Below are 24,172 nucleotides of genomic sequence, written 5' to 3'. Positions count from 1 at the left end.
CATCTGGTGTTTTATTTTGGATGCCTACTGGAACCATCCTGTCCTGTTTTTGTAAATGTTTTGATACTGTCTGCTGTCTTCGGGGCATTCAGTAGTTATTATTCTCATTTATTGATTATAGATTTGTTTGTGTTGTCCTTTTTTTTTTTTTTTAATTTGGCTATATCTGAGCAGATGGGCTGTGTGTTCTTTGCTGTTTGCTCGTCTGTGGGCCCGATACTTTTCGCCTCCTTCTCCAATTGGCAGGGTCAGTCACTCAGCTATGGTGCAGCAGGGCAGGTCCAGCTGAAGGGGAGTTGCTGGGATGGGTTGTTTGTGGCACTTACTACAGCCACCAGGGCGGGCCGGTAATCAGTGCGGGGCAGGTTCCAGTAGGCTGTGCCTGTGCTGCTTGGTGGTGTGATGTCAAGTGCCCAGTGCAGGTAGGCAGGATGGAGGGGGAAGATTGTGATGTGTGGAGCTAAGATGGGTATGGGAGAGAGGAGAGAGGAACAGGAGCCAAAAAACATCGAAACAAACAAAAAAGAGTGCTAGGGGAGCTTGCTGTTGGAGTGGAGAGATGAGTGACTATGAAATGGAGAAAAACAAAAAACAGAAGAAGAAGAAAAAAAAGAAAAGAATCAATAAATAAAAATTAGAGAGAAAAAAGAACAACAAATCTGCCAGGGATCCCACTGGTGCGGTTATGAGGTCTGGGGAAGTTGTTCCGAGGTGTTGAAGTATAGCCTGGCTAGAAGGCGTAGAGGTGTTCAGTGCCAGGTATCCAGGGGACAGGAAGAGAAGGAAGGTATAGAGAGACGAGAAACTGAGTAATAAAGAAAGTCAAAAAGAGAAAAGAAAAAAAAAAAAAAAACAGAACAAGAAAAACACCCAAAGAAACAGGAAAAAAAAAAAAAACCTCCAAAAAACAAATGCACTCAGTGATCCCTCTGTGCATCTGTGCAAGCTGAGGGGGTAGGGCCCAAGCCACAGAGCACCACCTGGCCAGAACGGGCTCCCAAGTCGAGAAAAGAAAAAGAAAACAAACAAGCCATTAAAAAGAAACAAACAAACAAAAAAAGCTCCGGGATCCCACCAGTGTGGCAGCACAGACCAGGAAGCAGCCCCACATTCGAACTGAGCTCCCCAGCCCCTCAGGAAGAAGCAAAGATGGCACATGGAGCCAGGTATTTGAGCAGAAGGCAGGGGAGGTGGTGAGAGGTAAGGAAGAAATCAAAACAAGTGGAAAAAAGCAACACCAGCAGCCAACAAATGGCACTCGGAGTTGGCCAGTGTGGGTGGGTGGAATCCAAGCAGCTGTTGCTTCCCGGCCAAGAGACTGTGGCCACGGGAAGCAGAGGAAGCTGAGTGGGGGTGAAGAAGGGTGTGGGGTGGGAAAGTGTGTATCGCTGTTTACCGGTTATTCTGTCTCCTGCTGGAAGGTCCGTGAAGCTGCTTTCTCGTACCCCCTATTTGCTGGTCTCTGATAGGGGTCCAAGATGGTGGATCTGTGCTGCATTAGCTGACTGGGGACCTCTCCATGTATGTCTCCTCGCTCTCTGTTCTCTGTCAATTTCTTATTCCATTTGGTGCTTGGCTGAGTTCTTTGTCTCTTTATTTGATGTTTAGGATTTCAGGATTGCTCTTTTCTCTGTTTGGCTTAGTTTTTCGAATCTTTGCTGTGGAGGGACGGCATGGTGCTTCTGCCTAGAGCGCCATGTTGCCTGAAGTCCCGTTATCCATTTTAAAAGTAGCTAGCTTTGATCATTTTGGAATCTAGTTTATATATATAATTCAGGTAACATTTATTAAATATTTACTGTGTGCAGATAATTAAGCTAGATATTTTGGCAAGGACACAAAAATCAGGAAAAAAAATCTCTCCAACATTTTCGCATTTTCGGATAGATACAGCTCAGTATACAACAAGACCGTAAGAGGTGGAGACATAGTATAAAAGAAACCCAGAAGAGTTTGAATTTAAATATATCAAGTAATTTGGCTTTTGATATGCAGGTTTTTAAAAATTAGAATTTGTTCTAAAATATCATTTGTTTTGTGTAGATTTCTAGCTACTGTGTTAAGAAATAGGATAATGATGATGCTAAGCACTCTGCTAAATTCTTACTATAGGCCTTACGTCATTTAATCCTTACAACCCTATGAGGAAGACACTCTTTTAACCTGTTTTACATAGAAGTAGATGGAGCCCTGAAGTGACACCTTGCTTCGATTGTAGAAAGGATGTGACAGAACCTAGTTGGAGGGAAAGAGCTGCCTTTTAGTGATGTCCTACTTGAGCTTAGGAAAGACCCTTTAGTCTATGTGATGCTGATTCTTCTAGCTTTTTCCCATATTGACTTTCATTCAGTAGTGAGAGGAGAGAAACCATTAGCTTCTTGGGTTGGTTTCTTAAACTGACTCTTTTGGGAGAGTGCTGGTGGGAGGGGAGGCTCCCCGGGCATTGCTCAGTGTGTGAGCTGCAAAGCCTCATGCTGATATTGTGTAAGCTCTGGCTGTGCCAAGGAATTGGTCCCTTCCCATCTTCAGGTTTGACATAACTGATCAGCCGGGGTATTGACAACTCTTAGAATGCTTCTTTGTGTTATGGTAGTTGGGCCAGATACATTCCCTCCAAAACAGTAGCCACTAGCCACATGTGGCTATTTAAAGTAAAATTAATTAAAATGAAATAAAAAATTCAGCACCTCAGTTTCACGTTTCAGTGCTCAGTAGCCCCATGTGGCTAGTGGCTACCGTGTTGGACAGCGTAGGTCTAGAACATTTCCATCATTGCAGAAAGTTCTCTTGGAGAGTCCTGGTCTAGGATGTACCAGCAGTTGCCATTGTGAGATTCATCAGATGGTTTTAATGATCTGGTGGCAGAGGTTGTGGAGCTGGATGGCTGCGTGTGTGTGTGTGTGTGTGTGTATGTGTATGTGAATCTCGTTTCCTGCCCTTGCCATGTCCTGACTCCCCCGGGATTGTTGGTGACTGGAACGTTCTGGGAGCATTCTGCTTCACCTCAGTCTCTAGCACAGCTTCCCAACCTGTGTGTCAGGGGAGTGCTGAAGACACTGATTCCTCAGACCTGGGGTGGCTGGGGATCATCTGTGTACCCCCATGTGCCATACAAATGCCTTCTTTTCCAATGTGTGCCTTGATGTGAAAAAGTCTCAACAAGGCTCACTATTCAGGCCCTTTGAGTATGTCATTGCTTTTACCCATTCCACCCCAACTCAAGCAAAGGACTAAGATTTGGTAGAGTGTTTTGAAATGATCTTATCTTTATGTTAAGAATGCCATTAGACTATGATCATGCAAGTTAACAAAGATTTATTCTCCTTAGAATTTTAAAAACATATTTTTAAAAGTAGAAGACCTCAAACTTTATGTTCTCTTCTGAGTTTGTCTTCATTTGGGGGTTTTAGTAAGTATTCAGTAATAGATTGTTTTAGGATTTATAATTTAGATGTGTTATGAAATAATTTTTCAGGCCTACAAAAAAGTATTGATAGAAAGGTAACCGGCCTTTTCTGCATTTTTCAGCGTCAAGTAAATTATATATTCAATGTGAGTTGAATTTTTAATATTTTTTAAAATGCTTTCTTCCTCACAGGACTCTTAGTCATACCAGCCCTAGGCAATTCATAGGTGTGAATGTAGGGCAGTGTAGTTGATGGACTAGTGTTTCTGTACATGGAAACTAAGTTTTCTCATATATATATGTAGCTTTGAGAATATAATTTATACTGTAAGAAAGTGAGTTCTTCTAAAACTTTGCTGAAACTATTTTTTGCCAAACCTTGAACCAGATCAATGACTCGTTGCAGTAAGTATTTGCATGTAAAGCTGTTTGGGCAGAATAATATACTGTGTGACACACAGCAGATTGTAATGCCAGTTTAACAAATGAATGTGCTCTAAAGAACTTACGCATGTCCTCGCTGCCTCAGATTCTTTGCTGCATTATCTCAACCATATTGGTTTGCTTTTGCACCAGAGTGAGTTTTTTTTTTTTTTTTTAAATAGACTGACACAAGGGGATACCATTGTGCACATAGTTTTAAACTTAGCTTTTCATGAACACCTTGGATCTCTGATTTAAAAAATCCATGTTGAGTATTGATATTTCTCAACTCCATCCTGGTCTTTTAATTTTTCTGCCTTATCGTGAGGTTGGGCCTCTCATGTTTGATCCTACCTAATGCTGAGGAAATTCTGTTCCCAAATCAACATGAAAAATCAGGCAGGAAATGATATTTGGAGGTTATTTGTTGGTTTGCTAAGCCCCTAGCAGCCAGATGAACATGATGAATCTGGAAAAAAAGACAAATGAACTCTCTTTTATTATTATCCCCACTGTGTAAGTTTCTCTCTAAATTTCTCGTCATTGTAAAAAATAAGAAAGATTTGCTGATTTGTCTGAAGTATATCACTGAGATCACTAAATATTTGGCAGCCTTAACAAATTGCAGGAAACCAGTTTGAGCAGGGAATAGCACAGTTCAAACTAAGCAGCCAATTTAGGGAAACAGATTCATCTATGTGCTCTATGTGTTTTTCTCCCAGAATCTAGTCCTCCTTGTTATTTTTAAACAGCGCTTTAAGGCTCGTTTAGACAAAATACTGTAGGGAGACTTCAGAACAAACAAGCTCTGCTTATTCCTTTGACTTGTGTTACAAGAACTGAAGGGAGTTACGGTGTTTGAGGTTCCCAGTTCTTTAGTATATGAACCTTTCCTGGTGCCACTGTTTAACTATGCTTCAATATGCACTTTTTAGTGTGTGTGCGCTGTAATGGGTAATACGCCTGCCAATTCCTAAAAGCAAGGAATGTATACAGTATTGAATTAAAGATATTAAATCAAATTCTCTACTCACTATACTATGTTCTTAAAAAAAATCCATAAACAATGTGCATTGAATGGATGGTTGAAGAACTCAAGTTGTTAGTTCCATCAGTCAACAAGTATCAGCGTGGCAGTGATCTTTGACCACAAGGAACTATTAGTTGTGTCAGAGAGTTTAGGTACAAGCAGATTTCACATTATAGGCTAGTGAACAAGTGCTAGGATAGTGCCCCTCACCTGCTCGTTTAATTTTCTTGAGTAAGGGAAGGGGTATGTAAGCAGGGTAGAATATATAAGAGTGTGGAAGGTGCTTTAGGAATTCAGACAAGGAGGGTCAGGAGCTTGGGCAAGCAGGCTCGGGGAAGTGGGCTTGAGCCAAGCATTGGAGGAGAAGAGGGGTGGGGTGGGGGTGTTGATGTGGAAGGTGTTCCTGGTAGGGCCAGTACACAGACCAGATTAATTCAGATAAAGGGTTCATGTAGGAGTCTTATGGGTGGGAAGACTGGGAAATTGAGTTTAATTAATATTATTCTACAGGGCCTAGGTGGCTGCTCAGCAGCTCCATTTAATTCTAGGATGCAAGATTAGAAAGTTGTGTTAGTTGCTACTTTTCATATATACCCAGATATTAATAACATTTTTATGGCTGAAAAAGCAGTGCTGATTTTTTCATTGATATTCTTCTACTCAACAAACAAATCTAAATTGTAAGAATATGTATTTCCCATCATAGTACTAAAGCCATTTTCATCTTCAGTGAAAAAATATGCAACCCGTAAACATTTTTATTTATCCTTGATTGGCCCTACTGCAAAAAAAAAAAAAAAAAAGTTGCTCTCAGCTGCTTGAGGCAGTGTGGGGTCTGATGGAGGATAGAAGGGGGTTCTCGGAGCCCTGGCAGCACAGTGGTTGGTTAAGATCAGGCTGCTAACCAAAAGGTCAGCAGTTGCAATCCACCAGCCGTTTCCTGGAAACCCTGTGGGGCAGTTCTACTCTGTCCTATAGGGTCGCTATGAGTCGGAATCAACTCAGTGGCAATGGGTTTTGGAGGGATAATGGGAAGGATGAGCTGGAAGCTGGAGGTAAGGAAGAACAGCTGCTACGTGGTCTAGGTGGCCGAGGCAGAGAAGGACTTGGACTTGGGGGGCTTGGTGACTGCAGCGGCACGGCTTGTTCTGGGCAGCCCTAGACTAGCACTGCATCCTCTCACCCAGGCTTAGGGCATTTCCCTGTCACTTGATTCTTCAGTCTCTGAGTTGGTTTTACATTTGGGAAACCAACAAAAATGTATATGTACTTTACTTTAAAATTGAGAATAGGGCACAGAAAAATTTTAAAATTTATTGACAAATTATTGATAATATAACATATATCCCTTTATAGTTTGGGGTGGTGGAAGGGGAATTGTGCAGAAAAGAAAAAGCTACAGTAGTATAGGGTCACTCTGAGTTGGAATGCACTTGACGGGAACAGATTATTTTAGTATAGGAGGATCATGGAGAGAGAAGCTTAGTAGGTTCTGCAATGTCAGTGCGTCACCCCTTCTAACAGTTACTGCAACTAGGCCCTTGTGCCCTCTGATTTCCTGGTTAACGGATTCCTCACTCGCCTCAGCTGTATTCAATCTTCAGCGGTCCCTGCCCTTGCCACTTCTGTAGCGTGATTTACTTTGAGTTAGTGCTTCCAGTTGGTACGGAATCAAGTGGGCCAGCCATTCCCCACCTGATCCTAAGTTACTAGAAAGGAGCAGCTGATCTGTAACTTGCATTGGATGATGTGGATCAGAGGTACACTACGGCCATAGCGTCACACTCCTCAGGAGCTTCCAGGAAGCAGCTTCTATGATCCTGGGAAGAAGGAGCCGTGCTGTGTTTAAGAAGCTCCTTGTTGTTGGCTGCAGTAGATTTTGGTCACTCGCTTTAAAGTGAATAGCGGGATAGTGGATTGTACTCTCATAGAATCAGTGTTGTTATTGGGCATAACAAGCAAGTAGATCATAGATATCAGCTCCTAACCCAAAGGCTGGCAGTCTGAACCCACCCAGCCACTCTTTGGGAGAAAGACCTGGTGATCTGCTTCTGTAAAGATTACAGCCAAGGAAACCCTATGGGGCAGTTCTGCTCTGTCACATGGGGTCTCTAAAAGTTGGAATCGACTTGACAGCATACAACAACAACATAGATGTAGTAACAAACCTCTGTGATCATACTTTAATATTTTATACAATAAAATATCAGACACATTAGTTATATAAGACCTAGCATATGATCCTGTAAAGATTCCCATTGCGACTGAGTCGATTCCAACTCAGAGTGACCCTATAAAACAGAGTAGAACTGCCCCATAGGGTTTCCTAGACTAATCTTTATGGAAGCAAACTGCCACATCTTTCTCCCACAGAGCGGCTGGTGAGTTTGAGCTGCTGACCTTTCCGTTAGCAGCTGAGTGCTTAACTACTGTGCTACCAGGGCTCCTTCAGTAAAGATTACAGCCTAGAAAACTCTGTGGGACAGTTCTGTTACATGAGGCCGCTCTGAGTCAGAATTGACTCGACAACACCTAACAACAATGGATTATAAAGTATAGGCCTTGCAATACATAAAATTACTATTTTTGATTTAAATTTAATATGCCAGTAAATAAACATTTAATTAACAGTGTTTTTGCCTTTCTTGGAATTTGATAGACTTTGAGAACATCATCTGGGTGGCCCAGATCTCATAAAATAAATTGCCCAAGGGAGTTTCAAATGTACATTTTCCTGCTGCAGGCAGAGGTATTCAAAATCAATCCACTGACCTTCCAGCTGTCAAGCAAATAGTAGGTTATTGTTGTTGATGATGATACTTTTCCTTGTAAAAACATTTTAAAAAGGCACATCTGACCTAGCACTTCCTTTCTTCCCTTTACCCTTTCCTGGCTCCCTGGTTTATTCCGAGTTACAAGTACAGCGCTGTGTTTAGGCCCAGTTAGTACGACCAGGGATGAGAAGTGCTTTTAAGTCCCCTGTTCAACCTGCTCTGGCCCCAGGACTACCTGACACGTTGTTGACAGCCGTCAGGGTACTGGAGTCTTCCTTGGAAAGCCTGGGGAACCCATGAGGATCATTATTGCAGACGTTTTTACTGAGGATCTTCAGAACTTTTTTTATGGAATGGCTACGGCACGCGTAAGACAGCCTTTTGGCTCTGTGAGCTCTGGCTCCCCTGAATGAGTGGTTAATTGAAATCTGGATTTGAATTCCAAAACCGAAAACCAAACCCAGTGTGGTTGAGTCAATTCCGACTCATAGCGACCCTACAGGACAGGGTAGAACTGCCCCACAGGGTTTCCAAGGAGCGCCTGGTGAATTCGAACTGCCGACCTTTTGGTTAGCAGCCAAATGCTTAACCACTGCGCCACCAGGGCTCTTGGGTTGGAATTAGCTGGCATCAAATGATTGGAACTTGAAATTAGGTTACAGGGTAGTAATGATAACTCTGTCCTTACTGAAAAGACATAAGGTGGTTAGAATATCTTCTTACGTCAATTGTTAAAAAGAACATTTGACTATGTTGTTCCCTTCTACCTGAACACTGTTCTTCGAACTAGCACCCCAGCCCCACCCCACCTCCTACCTGTCTTTTATCTCCCCAACTCCTACTCATTGTTTGGATCCCTGCCTAGACATCACTCACCCTAGGAAGCTTTTACAGACTCCCTTTGTGTCCCACAGAACCCTGTATGCATTTTCCTGTCAAAGCACGTAGGACTTTGTTTACTCACTCGTGTCCCTCAGATACCACAGCTTGTACTCATTTGTCCTCTCATGGCCTCCTTTCATGGTGCTTCTTTCTGTACTTCGCCTTGGTGTTGACCCTTCCTTATAGGAGTGGAAAGCAGCTCTAGATCTGTGTTTGCTCTAGATAAACACGGACCTGTTGTGGTCAGATGACTAGGCAAAGTGAGATAGTCAGAAGAAAGTCTCAGAGGGTTGAGGCAGCGTCTTTTCCCTCAAGAGCATTTCACCACCTTCTCAGTGAAGTCTTCCCCAATGGGTGCCTTTTTGAAGGGTCTCCTTTTCTTGTGAAGAATCTTCCTTTTCTGACTCAGTACTGATCTTTCTTATAGCATATACTTCATTGTGTTGTAATTACACCTTTACTTGCCTGTCCTTTGTACTAGATTACAGCCTTTGAGGACAGGGAATGTTTGTTACTTACCTTTTGTACCCTCAACTACAGTGAGTATGTGATAATGTAGGTGTTCAGTGTGTGTTTGTGGAATGAATGAGCTAACGCAGGTCAAGTGATGACGTCTAATGTGCCTAAGTGTGTGTGTCAGCCAGAGACAAGGATGACAAGGAGTCGTTTTCTTATTTAGATTTGTTCCATTGGGCATGGGTGGGAGGGCCTTCCCCACGCTCAGGGTGGTGCCTACACAGTGCTTCACAAGTTGTTGTTTGTTACTGAGTTGACTATGACTCATGGCAACCCCATGTACAGCAGAACAAAACGTTGCTGGGTCCTGCACCATCTTTGTGCTCATTGGTATGTTCGAGTCCATTATTGCGGCCTCTCTGTATTTCGAGAACTTTCCAACCTAAAGGTCTCATCTCCCTGCACTATATCGGACAATATTCTGTTGTGACTAAAGGATTTTCATTGTCTAATTTTTGGAAGTAGGTCGCTGGACCTTTTTTTCTAGCCTTTCTTAGTCTGGAAGCTTCGCTGTCTACCATAGTTGACCCTGCTGGTATTTGAAATACCGGTGGCATAGCTTGCAGCGTAATCGCAACAGGCAAGCCACCACTGTATGACAAAGTGAGAGACAGGTGGTGGGCTTCAGTATCAGGTTAAAACTGTAGCATACCCATTGAGACCCTGGGTTGTAAGAAGCGCTCTTTTGAACATCATCTTGTGAAAAGTGCACATTTGTGGAAGTAGTGGTTAGGGTCCCTGTCATGGATTGAATTGTGTCCTCCCAGAATATCTGTCAACTTGGCTATGCCATGATTCCCAGTATTGTGTAATTGTCCACCATTTTGTCATCTGATGTGATTTTCCTTATGTGTTGTGGGTCCTACCTCTACGATGTTAATGAGGCAGGTTTAGAGGTAGTTACGTTAATGAGGCAGAACTCAATCTACAAGATTAGATTATGTTTTAGGTCAATCTCTTGAGATATAAAAGGCAAGTGAGCAGAAAGACATGGGGACCTCATACCACCAAGAAAGTAGTGCCAGGAGAAGAGCGTGTCCTTTGGACCTGGGGTCCCTGTGCTTGAGAAGCTCCTAAACCAGGGGAAGATTGATGATAAGGACCTTTCTCCAGAGCCGACAGAGAGAGGAAGCTTTCCTCTGGAGCTGACACCCTGAATTTGGACTTCTAGCCTACTAGACAGTGAGAGAATAAACTGTTGAAGCCATCCATTTGTGGTATTTCTGTTATAGCTGCACTAGATAACTAAGACCCTGATTTGGAAACATTGGTGTGGAGATTCATGTCCCACTCCTAGTTATTAATTTAGTTTGGAAAATGAGCAATCTGCATAGGCTTGTGAAGGTTTGGGGAAGGTGGATCAAGTCAGGATTTTTCCCTCTTGGTTCCTGGTGCCCTTCTCACTTTCCTTCTCCGTGAGAAATTTAAAGTTAATCTGACCATAGTCCCTTTCCCTGGAGTTTTAGGTTGACAGGAATCGTGTCGGGGTGTGTGGACCTAGGCCTCTGACTGGGAAAACAGCTCCTCAGCTAGCACCTGGATACCTCCTCTCCCCGGGTCTCTTTTCCTGTCAGGGAGATTTGGGGACACTGGGCTTAGAGCAAACCCCTCTTCACCATGTGTTCTCCTTTGCTGCTGTTCTCATGCAGATCTCAACTTCTGACTCGGCTATCATAACTGTTTTCTTCCTGAAAGGGTGGTCTCTCTGCTCTCACTTCCTCAAGTTCCCAGGGTCAGCTATTTGAAACCTAGGGGTTTTAATGTCTGGAAGCTCGGGAACTTTGAGGTTTGGATTGGCTTCTGGGTAGGGCTTGGAAGGAAGACTTACTGCTTACCTCCCCTCAGGCTGGTGGTTGCGGGGGGGCCCGGAGGGCCAGGGAGCTGGCTCCCCTGTGTGTTCACACACACAGAAGCATTTAAGTAGTTACTAACAAAGACAGAAGAGCAACTTCTAAGAGTTTGGTTTAGCTTAAATGGGTATTTTCCCAAAGCTGCTTTTTTTAACTCATTGCCATGTGCTACGGTAACCATCATGCATATGACTATATGGGATTGGCTTTGCTCTGCATTTTTTTTTGGCAGTAATATTAAATTCTTCACATGTAATGTCTTTAATAGTTTGCTGCTGACATAATGACCATCTCATGACTTAAAAAATAAGATAAAATATTGATTGTGGTAAGCCATTTTTGAGGGTAGACCTGAAGAATGCTATAAAAATCAATTATTATAATCAGGATAGATTTAATTAAATCAAGAATATTAAATAAACCAGTATGTAAGATCAACAGCTCCCAAACGACGTTTTCTTGTTTTGTTTAATGCAACCAGCTAGGTTATGGATTCTGAATATCATCCTTATATTTATTTATGCAAAACAGATAATAGTTTTAATAAAATACCCTTAACATCCTCAACTCATTACTGTTTTTAAAACTTGTGCTTTCAGCTCGATAAGATGGCTTTAACTCTGTGTTTGCACACTGGTGGCAGTCCTAAGGCCGATCAGCTCTGTCTTATTTTTCTCTGGTAGGAAAAAGGAGACTGGCAAAGTGGCTTTTGTCTAATTTTGTGGGACATCAGAGATACCCATTGGACACAATGTTTTTATTTAATTTTTCTAAGCAACATGTTGACTTCTCTGGGAATTCCATGAGATTGAGCCCATAACTGCTTTTGTGACATCTTTATAAAGCTTTTCTAAAAAGGTTTCTTTAATATTCTATTTCAGAAACTTTTTAGAATTATTATTATAAGATTACGGGAAGTTTTATCCTCTTTTCCTCATTATTCTTTGACCTTTGGCATATTTCATTAGTTTTTTAATAAAAAAGTTTTGAGAAAAACATAGACTGTATAATTAAGAAATAATTTGTTTTCAAGCTTGATAAACATGCACATGATAAATTACTTCCCCTAATTTTTTTTTTCTGGTCCTGTTAAGTATTATGGAGCGCTGGTGGCGCTGTGATTGAGAGCTCAGGCTGCTAAGCAAAAGGTCGGCAGTTTGAATCCACCAGCCGCTTCTTAGAAACCCTGTGGTACAGTTCTACTCTGTCCTGTGGGGTCACTGTGAGTAGGAATTGACTCGATAGCAACGGGTTTGGTTTTGTTTATTTAGCATTATACCTCCACCGACATAGTTATTGTTTCAGAACCCGTGGTTCTTTTGTGAAGATTTGTAAAAATGACGTTGTGAAGAATTTAAAAACTCTCATGTTTCTTTTATTGTTTGTTTTTCTTTGTAGGACTTTGAACTGAAACTTATTAAGCGCCATATTATATTTTGGTTGAGAACTGTCCTCTTCTTTCCATCCAAGTAAAATTTATTTTAATTGAACCAGCATGGAGGAACTGTGTCTCTCAAAAAGATATGTTGAAGTCCTAACTCCTGTACCTGTGAATGTGACCCTGTTTGAGGAAGTTGAGTTTTTCTCTTGTTATCAGTTAAGGAGGTCATACTGGCATAAGCTGGATCCCAGTTCCTTCTGGGTGGCACCTTATAAAAGGGTAGAACAGGCAGGGAGACAGATAAACACAGAGGGAAGACACCATGTGAATCAGGGAATACTAAGAAATGCCTGGGGCTACCAGAGGCTGAATGAGACCCGAAGGGCCTTCCCCTAGAGCTGAAACAGACTGAGCATAGCTCTGCTGATGACCTGAATTCAGACTTGTAGCCTCCAGAACTTTGAGGCCATAAATTTCTCTTCTGTAAAGTCACCCACTATGTAGTATTTTGTTGTGGCAGCCATTGGAAACTATGATAAGCACCTAATACTCAGGCCTGCAGCGTTGTTTCTGACAACCTCAGCAGGCATGATTTGTAGTGGGTGAGCCAGCACCAGGACGGAGGGCGCAAGGGCAGTCGGAAATCATCCCTCTGCTTTGCTGACAGTGATGTAATATGGGTGTGCTTACACGAACAGGGGGACAAAGGAAATGAACCTTAATTTCTTCAAATGGGAAATGGAAAGGCCATAGTTGAACCACCTCTTAACAGAAGTGTGTGTGTGTGTGTGTGTGTGTGTAGAACTTTGCCATAGTTGGGAGATCTTAAGCAAGTTGTCTCAGTTTCATGATGGAGACTAAACGAGATAGTGCAGATACAGGTGCTGAAATACAGCAGGCGGCCAATAAATGCGCCTTTCGTCTTTAACATGGCATTCAGGGCCCCAGCTTTACTGCTGTCTTTCACACACTCCAAGTTGACTCTTGCCAAAGAGAATTACCTTCTGTCTCCTTTCTTTGCTCTTCGCTTGATTTTCTGTGCCGTTGTTCCAACAAACATTTATTTAGTACTGGCAATGCGGTTTGAGCTGTAATGGAGGTTCACGTGCAGCAAAGAGGATTAAGTACCTAACTGCCTGGGGAGGTCAGGGTAGACTTCCTCAAAGAGGTGGTGATGTTTGAGGTAAGTGTTGAAGGATGACTAGGAGTTTGCCAATCAGATATGATGGGGCTGGTGGTAGAGGATGATAGGAAGGAGGAAGGGCACTTCTTTCTTTTTAATCTTAAGGAAATTTTATTTTTAACAGTTTGCGACTTTGCCAAATGCCATAATGAGATGAGGCTTTGGGAGTTCGGAAATGTATTTTACATGTGAAAGTGATGTAATTTTTTTTTTTTTTAATTATTGTACTTTAGATGAAGGTTTACAGAACAAACTAGCTTCTCATTAAACAATTAGTACACGTATTGTTTTGTGACATTGGTTGCCAACCCCATGACATGAGTTCCCTATTACCAGCTTTCCTCTCACCTCCTGCCTTTTTGTCCTTGCCCCTGGGCTAGTATGCTAATTTAGTCTTGTTTTGTTTTATGGGCCTGTCTAATCTTAGGTTGAAGGGTGAACCTCAAGAGTGATTTCATTACTGAGCTAAAAGGGTGTCTGGGAGCCATATTCTTGGGGTTTCTCCAGTCTCTGTCAGGCCAGTAAGTCTGATATTTTTTTTGTGAGTTAGAATTTTGTTTTACATGTTTAGAAGGGCATTTCTTGGGAGAAGGAATGGTGGATGCAGTGGTTAGAATCATAAAGAGCTTAGTGATTTCTGGGAATTATAAGATATATATATATATATATATATGCAGGTATTGGGTGGGAGATGAGGCTAAAAGAGGTAAATATGGATGGAATAACAAAGCTAAGAAGTATGGATTTGCTTCTGTAGGAAATGCTTCCATCCCTATGTCTTCATACCTGATTTTAACTATTTTTTCTTGAGACCAACTCTGACTTTCTCACTCGTATTTATCTTGTTTTCCTTAAACTCACAGACGTTTTGTCTGTATTTTTCTCTGAGCCATCACTACTTTCTACTTTTTAAAAATAATTACTTATAACTGTGTTAGCACCTTTGCTCTACAGCAAGCTCCTTGAGGGCAGAATGCATGCCTATAAGCCCCCAGGTTCCTTTGTGACCTTTACGGTATCTGCTCACCTTTGTCAATAAACATTTGATAATAGAATGAATGAACAGAAGGTCCAGTGAGCATCCTTAGCTTCTTCAGAATACTTTTACCCTCAAAAACATGTTAAATGAAAGACACCAGTCAGAAAAGACCACATATTGTAGGATCCCATTTACTAAATGGCCAGTATAGGCAATTTCATAGTGACAGTAGATTAGTGGTTGCCTAGGGCTTGGTGGTGGTGTTAGGGGTTAGTGGTGGCAAGAATAGGGAGTGATTACTGATGGTTGGACAACTCTGAAAGTGTACTAAAAATCATTGAATTGTATACTTTAAATGTGTGAATTTTATGGTATGTAAATTTTATCTCAATAAAGCTGTCAAATTTTGCCACATTTTAAAAAGGTATCTTCAAATGCATATGTATTTTTTTTCCTGTTCCCATGTTTACAACATACACTTAGAGACTTACATTATAATGTTTATTATTGTTTTTAACAATTCTGACTCAGGGCTCAGTAGAGTGTAGGTGAAGGAGAGCTTTCGGAATGCAGTAACCCTTTCAGAGTCACTAGGGAGTGTGAAGGGACTCTTCTGATAAGCTTGTGCAGAGTGACCTCATTCTCTTTCAGAGGAGTACTGCAGTAAGTTATTTTAGTATCAGCAAAATGGCGCTTCTAGATATATTTAAACAGCATAGTTTTATTTTTTCAGGTTTTGAAGACGTCTGTCTTTAGGGAGTAATGTATTGCGTTGTCTTAATAAAAAGAAATATGACATTGGCAGAAGTAGAAGGAATGGCGCTATTTTTCCGTCACCTTCAGAGCAAGAGCTGGTTACAGTTTGTTTTTTCAGTCTGTTGATCTTGTGTTTCTCATTAACAGGCACTTTAAAGTCTATTTTATACTAAAGTGTTTATGAAGCCACACATATTAATAAAACATGCGACTTTAGAGAAATTGTTTAATGTGGTTTTCTTCTTTCACACATTGCAGGAACTTGTAGTTTCTATGCTGATGAAACAGCAGGGAGCAGCTATTCTGCTGTGCTCCCTCATGCAAAATTTAGCCCTCTTGAAAAATGAACAAAGATCGGAGCCGAAAGATATCCATCATACACTGTACCCACAAGAAATATTGAGTGAAATCATCATCAGATAATTTAAATAAAACAGTTTTCTCCTGCCACTGTATTCACCAGTTAGAATCCTTTAGTCCATTTACATTATGTGTGTGGTCTTTGTTTTCATACGATTGCCACCTACCTTAAAAAATGGGATGTTTCAGCTGAATGTTTTGGTCGGGGGGTGGGCGGATCTGATCTACTTGACCCTGATTGAACATGAATCATGACAGCAGGTGGTGCCTCACTACAGATATGATTGTTCTTACTGTGATTTCTTCCGAGAGCCTGCAGTAGCTAAAACACTGCATTTAGTTTCTCCTGCAATCTGTAGGTTTTACTCAGTGCTTCAGCCTTGAGCTGGATCAGTAGGTCTTCCCAGGTGTGAATGGAAGGGCTTACTATACCAGAGAGAGGTACAGACATCACGATTTGGCAGGAGGTTCTCCAGGTTGTCCCAAGTTCCGTCCCCCTTCCCATGCAATCCAAGAGGTTGCTTGGAGAGACCTCTTAAGTAAGTACCCAGCAATATGGTGGAAGGAGCATGGGGTATTGATAGATAATGAGGTCCAGACAGGATAGAGGCTGGGTCTCCAGCTCTGCCCCTTTCTGTGGGTGTGACTTGGAGGCCAGGTATTGCACCTCTCTGAACCTCAGCTTTCTCTGATTTCTGATGGGCAAGAATGACAGGGGCTACCTGCTAAAGCCATGCTCTTTCTTGGGCAGTCCCCGTTGTTGAACAGAGACTCAATGCATTTTCCTAAAGAAAGGATGGGTGCAGTGAAATATTGTTCTTAGAATTATTCTTCTGGCACATAATGGGTTTTGGAGTTGGAAACTTAAACATCCTTTTACCTTTTAATGATAAGTTTACAAGTGAGCTGCGGCCCCACTGAGGTGTTGGCGCCTTCCCATAGCTCACAGTCAGACTTGGCTCCTCTCTTTATGAGCTTCTTTTCTGGTTGTGAGAATGCTTGGAATTCCTAACTTGGATTCCAGCATTCGGGCTCAGATATTGTCTCTAGGTATTTCTGGTTGAAACAAACAAATAGATATTTATACACACATATACACACAAATGTTCGCGTGTGTGTTCATCACCTGAAAACAACAGCACCGACCACAGATACATCAATCAGTAGTCGCGCAGGGTTCCTTGCAGTATGGGCTAAGGTCACAAGCAAGTGTTCTCTAGGTTGCTATTTGTCCAGGGCTGGCGTGGCTGGACAGGGCAGTTAAGCAGGTATAATAATTTACTTTTGTAATTACTTAAACATCATTTTGGTTTGCTTTTGTTTATCCTAGGAGCCCTGGTGGCACAGTGGTTTAGTGCTTGGCTGCTAACCCAAAGGACAGCATTTCCAACCCACCAGTGGCTCCGTGGGAGAAAGATGTAGCAGTCTGCTTCCATAAAGATTACAGCCGAGGAAACTCTGTGGGGCAATTCTACTCTGTCCTATTAGGGTCACTATGAGTTGGGATCAAATTGAGGGCAAGGGATTATACGGGTTTTTGTTTATCCATTTTTAAAAGTGTGAAAATGGTTTTTTTTTTTTTAATTTTTCAAAATTTTTCTTTATTTCGAGTGTTAATGATTGCATTTCCCCCCATTAAACCTTGTTAAAGTCGAAGGGAGAATCTAGCACATGTACGTGAACTGATTTCGAGCTGTGGCAGGTCACTTTTCAGGGAGACGTCAGAGGCTGTGACCTTCAGCTGTTGCGGAGCTGGTGGTCCAGGGCAGGGGAGGAGAGCCTTGGGACCCCTCAACCCTGAATCACCCTGGCCCAGTCACAGCTGCCACTGAGCCCCTTGCCTCATCTATAACATTAGGTAATACTTCCTGCAGGGCTAACCCAGTTCCTAGAACACTGTGTAATAAATAGAGGCTATGTAAGTCACTGTGTTATTGGATTGCTGATTGGAAATGAGAAGATCTGACTTTATCTCAACCTTATTACCAACTAGCCATCACCTTGAATAAGTTTCTGTATTTCTCTGGGCCTTAGTGGTCTTATCTGCCAAGTGGTGGGATGGGCTCTTATGTAAGGTTCCTTCATTTCTAAAATGTTACATTTCTGTGGGCCCTCGTAGATTGTAAGCTTTTTAGATGATCACCATTTTCATTCATCTTTATATCTCAGCACTGTTGTGGGGCAAAACATTGTTTGAATGATTATTGAATTTGCAGCTACATATATGTACCACCCACGTTTAGTTATATAGTTCCGTGTAGTTATGTGATAGTTATGAGCTTATTTATGCGTATCTGTGAATATATATAAATGGGAGTGATGTCTTTTTTGATGTTTGTCCCCAAGCGGTCTGAAATACACCTTTATCTCTAAATATCCATTTATATATATACGTGTGTATGTCTAGATGTAGTGTACAAAATTTAAAAATTACTTAAAAATGACCAAGATGCAAGAATATGCATTTTAAAAAGTTGTTGCTTTAAAATAATTTATTTATGCTTAATTATTTGGGTATGATGACTAGAATAACCTAGGTAACAGAAAAATGCTTTTGGTAGCTTCTAGGTTTAAAAAACTCATTACAGAGGATTAGGGGAAAAAATAGTAATTAAAAAGGTACTGTCAAGGTTGGTAGGTCTAAATTTAACATACCAGCTGTGTTTTGGTTTATAGGGTGTGTGTGTCATGCCGTCTCCCCATGCTGTTTGTCTGCTCTGTTATGAGCCAGGAGCATGTTCTAATGTAAATGCAGATGGTGCCTTCTGAATGCAGAGGTGGATGCTTGAATGCTGCAGTGCCCTGCTGGCTGGCGAGAACCTTGTAAGTGTCTGGAGAAGTTTAAAGCGGGCAGGTGTAATGCTGCTAGGCTTTCTAGCTTAGCCGTGGTCTGTTTCTGAAGGAACTCTTCAAGAACGTTGCCCGGCCTACCCTGTGCTAGAAATACTGTGTTTTACTGAATGTAAAATGCCATCAATTATAAAATATGCCATTATTTTCTGTTCCACCAAGAAATAACCTTGACAATTAAGCTATAATAAAATGCTTTCTTGTCCATTAGAATATTCACTTTATTTATTAAGAGAACGTAGATAAAAAGGAAAATGTAAGTGAAATGGACTGGTGGAGATACCTTTGAAACTTACTCACATTTAGAACCCCAGTCTTCTGAATCGCTTTTCAACCCCGGGTTGTCCATGGCAGTGTTTTCCTACATAGTATCACCGTCCATGGAGTCCCTGGGTGGCACAAATGGTGATGTTCTCAGCTATTAACTGAAAGGTTGATGGTTTGAATCCACCCAGAGGTGCCTTGGAAGAAAGGCTTGGTGATCTACTTCTAAAGGATCATAGTCATTGAAAACCCTCTGGAGCTCAGTTTTACTCTGAAACACATGGGGTCACCATGAGTTGGAATCAACTCAATGGCAACTGGCTGGCTGGCTAGCACCCTCTATGCCATTAAGACTACTAGTGATGTAGCATTTCGTAAGAGTGCTCTACTATTGACTCTACGTTTTTCCCAAGCTGTTGATGCTTGTTCTGCATGTTTTGATGCTATTGCTTTCTTAATCTTACAAAGACAATGTCACAAACTATGTTCTGACTGCTCCCTGGCCCACAGTGACAGTAAGATGCCATCGATTTCAGAGATGTTAAAATGTGAACAAATGTGCGTTGGAGAATCAGTGGAATATGGCAGCAGTGCACTGTGTGTGAAGGGACGTTGATCAAGGAGTCACTGACCAGAGGTGAATAGTGGAGGTCTGCAGTATGGAGTATTTTCTTTGTTCTAAATGTTTACCACCACAGTTAAAGATATTGTTCAAGTACTATTCTTCTCTAATCATTTCAATGTACCCGTTCCCTTTTCTGTTTTGTGCAGAATCCTAACTGAGAGTCTAACCTGGATAGGTGATAACTCTGGTGTCTATCTTGTTGAAATATCTTTCAAACATCAGTGCCCTTCAATATACCTTGCTGTTCAGACATTCATAGTTATTTGTAAATTAGGAGAGATACAAAGATAAGTGAGGCTTGTTGCCCTCCAGGTGTTGATGGTCTAGATGAGAAACGGGAATGAACACAATTAGCAATAATACCACATAGTCTTGTGGGTCCTCTTATGGGTGAGGAAGCATTTGCTATGCTTCATATAATTATAAGCAAGTCTTCTCCTATAGTGTTTTTTTTTAAAGATAGAAGTCTATCATAATAGACCATGTAAATAGAACTGAAAAATGAATTAGGATAAAATTATGCACTATTTGCCATGGAATTATTAAATTTGATTAAGTCTGCCTTCAATGGATTAAGAAAAAATCATGTATCTAAAGAGATATGATAAATGTACATGATTCTGGATTGGATCTGGACCATATTATTATTTTCTTTTCTTTAAAAGACATATATTGACAATCGGTGAAATTTGAATAAGATCTGTAGTTATAGTATTGTATGACTTTTAATTTCCTAATTTTGATCCTTGTACTGTAGTTATATAATAGATTATTGTTATGTTTTGGAAATATACACTGAAATATTTAGGAGTAAAGGACATCATGTCTGCAATTTACTGTCAAATGTTTCAGAAGAAGGTATATGTATGTGTGTGAAGAATGATCAGATATATCTGTTAATTGGGAATCTGAGTGAAGATACATGTGAATTTTTTGTACTATTGTAACTTTTATGTAAGTTTGAAATTATTTCAAAATAAAAACTTACAAACTTAATGTGTTTAGTACTTTAAGTCAACTTATTTTATGTGATTTAAAGTCAGATATATACGTATTTAAAAAAAAAAAAATCCAGTCTCTAGGTGGAAACTTGCAAGACATCCTCCCTCTGGTTCCTTGCTTTCAGATAACTCTGAAGAAGTCTCTCACTTTGTGAATTTATATATATTTTGGGGCTTGCATGGGCATTATTTACACATATATTTCTATTTTATTGCTGTTTTTCAAGTACTCATTATTGTGTCTGAGATGTTTTAAATGATATTTTTTAGGAGGCAGTTTCTTATACTTAGCCTTTGATAATGAATTCCCAATTATCTATAAGTAGCTATTCTGATGATTAAATTCAGAAAGGAGATCGCCTTTTGTTACTTGCTAAACTAACCATTCTGATCCCTGCTTCTCTCCTGCCTCTTCACTTCCCTGTGTATCACCTCTCTTTTCATTGTCACCCCTCCCCCTCTCTTCTTCGTGAGACCAGATTCATCCTTAAAATCAGTAAAGTTCTACCTCTTCCAGGAAGATTTATTTGATTATCCCTATGAAACTCTGATCACTTTTTTTATAGTTTATTTTTTGTTGTTATTGAGAATATACAGAGCAGAACATACACCAATTCAATAGTTTCATGTAAAATTCAGTGGCATTGATTACATTCTTCGAGTTATGCAACCATTCTCACCCTCCTTTCCTGAGTTGTTCCTCCCTCATTAACATAAATTCACTGCCCCCTTAGGTTCTTATCAAATCTTTTGAGTTGCTATTGCCAATTTGATCCCCTGTAGATAGTTCTTAAAAGAGCATAATGCTCAAGGCATGTTATTTTATTGTTTTATATTATTCTTAGTGATGGGTAAAATTGTTGTTGCTTTGTGGTCATTTAAAGTTCCATATACAGATTATTTTCCCAGCCCAGTGTTAGACTACTGGCAGGTAGCAGTTGCTTTCTCTCCTCCCTGCATTTACCCTCTGGCGCATGGCTTCTCTCTCTGCAAACAAGGTGGTTGCTCACTAAAGGATTCTAACGGAGTGGGTATCTTTTACTGAATCTAATCTAAAGCTAACTGTGGTTTTTTTTTCTTTTTTCTTTTTAATTATCTATATCTCTCCTCTCTTTAGCTTCCAAATTCTGAGGGGTAAAGACTTAAAAAATTTTTTTTTGGTCTGTATTAGTTGAGCCAGTGTTTAAATAATTTAGCTAATTTGTTTGCTCTTTTTAATTCAGGCATCACAGGTGGGATTTTTTTTCCCCACCTATAATTAGACCTATGATTTTTGAAGAGCACTGGTGGTTAAGTGCTCAGCTCTTCACGAAAGGTTGGTGGTTTGAACCCACCAGCCACTCCACAGGAGAAAGATGTGGCAGTCTGCTTCTATAAAGATTACAGCTTTGGAAACCCAATGGGGCAGTTCTACTCTATCCTGTAGGGTTGCCTGTGAATCAGAATTGACTTGAAGGTAGTGAGTTTGGTTTTTACAACACACATTTGAACAAAAAACCATTCCAACACAACTTGTGTTTTCTACTTTGTGGTAAAGATAAAGTAATGAGATTAGTTTTTGCTTGAGGATACATCACATTTGCATCTTAAATGTAACTGTTAATATTTTTCTTCTTATTGATTTAACTCAGTTAAAGTAACATTTTTAAAAATTGTAGTAAAATATTTTTAACAAAACATTTGCCATTTTAAGTGTTTTTAACTGTACAATTCATTGATATTAATTGCATTCACCATGTTGTGCAACCATCACCACTATCCATTTGCAACCTATTTATTTTATAAACAAAAAACATATTTATTTTATAAATTAAAAATTAAGAAAAGCAACTTTTTTTGAGTGACAAAAGTTTAGATGATTATGTGAAATAATGAGCTGTGGCTCTTTGGGTTTGGTTCATTTCTTAAAAATCATTTTGATCTTCTGCATTATCTTTTTTATGTTATCTGAGGGCAGGATGTTTTACAAGGTTAGGATAAGACTGTAAAGTATCCTTTTGAATCTCTGAAACTTTTTTTTTTTGTTAAATCTTTAAAGAAGTTGTTTGACCTATATACAAGCAATCCTTGGGTTGCGAACGAGATCCCTTCCTAACTCTGTCTTTAAGTTGAATTTGTAGGTAAGCAGGAATGGGTGCGTACAGTTCTTATTTAGTCTTACTTTAGTGCAAGAAAAGGTTTGAAGCTTTTTCAGTGATTTAAAAGCTGCATGTGCAGCAAGTGAAGGTGATTGTAATGAAAAATTTGTTGCAAGTAGGGATCTGTTGCAAGAACTTGTTCAAAGTGAGGGCAAATTTACGTAACATAAAAGGGCAGGTACGAGTTGCCCTTAAATCTGATGTACGTAACCCAGAGACTCTGGCATCTTTACCATAATCTGACGTCCTCTAACATTTGACTCCTGCTCTTTTATTCGTCATCACATTCCATGATCTCCAGAAGAATTTGCAAATGAGAAAACAGGCTCTGAGAGGCGCAGTGACTTACCCCTGGGCCACAAGTACAAACACCTGGATTAAGCTTGGGTCTTCACTCCAAACCTGTGTGCTCTTCTGGGTCAGCGCCTCTTAAACTTGCTTGTGCCATAGTCTCCTCTGGCAATCTCGTGAAACCTATGGATCCATTATCAGAAAAGAGTTTTTAGATACATAATACATATAGCATTACAAAGGAAACCATTTATAACAGTTGAAAAACAGATTTTTAACATAGTAATATACTTATTAGATCTGGTGTTGGATGTATTAACTGCTGTTACTTAAAAGGGATGATGGACACGAATGATACTTTGAAATGTCTGCAACAACTGTAATGTGTTATGAAAACATCTGATTTCTATTGGTGACACACAGGCGTTTGGTTTTGGTTTTTTGATGGCTAATATTACTTGGTTTTAGGCCATCATAATTAAAGGAAACACTCACTTTCGTTTAGAAGTTAGTGAAAATCAAGGTGCATTTCTTCCCCCTGCCCGAGTTTATGGACCCTTGAAGTTGTAGGTTAAGAACTCCTGCACTGGACCACGTTGTCTTTCATGTCAGCATACATTTATACCACTGCCTGGCCCTAGCACGTGTTAGGTACTTAATAAAAGCTAAATAAACAAATTGTAAAACCAAAATTATGTTAATGATATAAGGACTCAGAAAAAAAGAAGAATTAAGTCGTACATGGGAGATTTTTTTTTTTTAATCATTGCTTTACGTGAAGCTTTACAAATTCTTATTCAACAGTTTATACACAGATTGTTTTGTGACATTGGTTGCAATCCCCACAATGTGTCAACATTCTCCCTTTCCACATCCCAATTCTGTTTTCATCCGTCCATTTTTCCTGTCCCTTCCTGCATTCTCGTTATTGCTTTTGGGCACACGTTGCCCTTTTGGTTTCATATACACGATTGAACTAAGAAGCACATTCCTCACGTGTGTTATTGTTTGTTGTATAGACCTATCTAACCTTTGGCTGAAGGGTGTACTTTGGGAGTGGCTTCACTTCTGAGTTAAAAGGGTGTCCAGAGGCCATGGTCTTCCTGACTAGTAGGTCTGGTCTTTTTGTTTGTGAATTTGAAATTTTTTCTATATTTTTCTCTCGCTCTGTCCAGGACCCTCTATTGTGATCCTTTCAGAGCAGTTGGTGGTGGTAGCTGGGCACTGTCTAGTTCTTCTGGGCTCGGACTGGTGGAGGCTCTGGTAGTTGTGGTCCATTAGTCTTTTGGACTATTATTTCCCTTGTGTCTTTGGTTTTCTTCATTCTCCTTTGCTCAGGCGAGCATACATGGGAGATTCTTTTTTTTTATTTTTTATTTTATTTTATTTTATTTTTATATTTTATAGTACTTCAGGTGAAGGCTTACAGAACAAATAGTTTCTCATGAAACAGTAGTACACAT

The 24,172-nt window shown here is 40.3% G+C and overlaps 1 protein-coding gene across 8 annotated transcripts in view; it reads left to right on the top strand.

The window, feature by feature from the left end:
• CHCHD3 (coiled-coil-helix-coiled-coil-helix domain containing 3) overlaps positions 1–24,172 on the top strand; it is a 325,632-nt gene that overhangs the window by 18,279 nt on the left and 283,181 nt on the right. For 2 of the 8 annotated variants that reach the window (XM_023737120.1, XM_023737125.1), the window contains exon 2: positions 18,217–18,363. The exons of 5 other annotated variants lie outside the window; for them this stretch is intronic. In XM_023737120.1, the coding sequence (XP_023592888.1) occupies positions 18,310–18,363 (54 nt within the window). In that variant the 5' untranslated portion in view covers positions 18,217–18,309. Of the gene's footprint in view, positions 1–18,216; positions 18,364–19,164; positions 19,292–24,172 lie in introns of all 8 variants that reach the window. One more of the 8 variants, XM_023737124.1, reaches the window with a different exon arrangement.

The sequence above is a fragment of the Trichechus manatus genome, unplaced genomic scaffold, assembly GCF_000243295.1.
Source record: "Trichechus manatus latirostris isolate Lorelei unplaced genomic scaffold, TriManLat1.0 scaffold00097, whole genome shotgun sequence".
NCBI lineage: Eukaryota > Metazoa > Chordata > Mammalia > Sirenia > Trichechidae > Trichechus > Trichechus manatus.
Note: the sequence above shows the minus strand (reverse complement) of the source record. Positions and strands in the feature narration are given on the sequence as shown.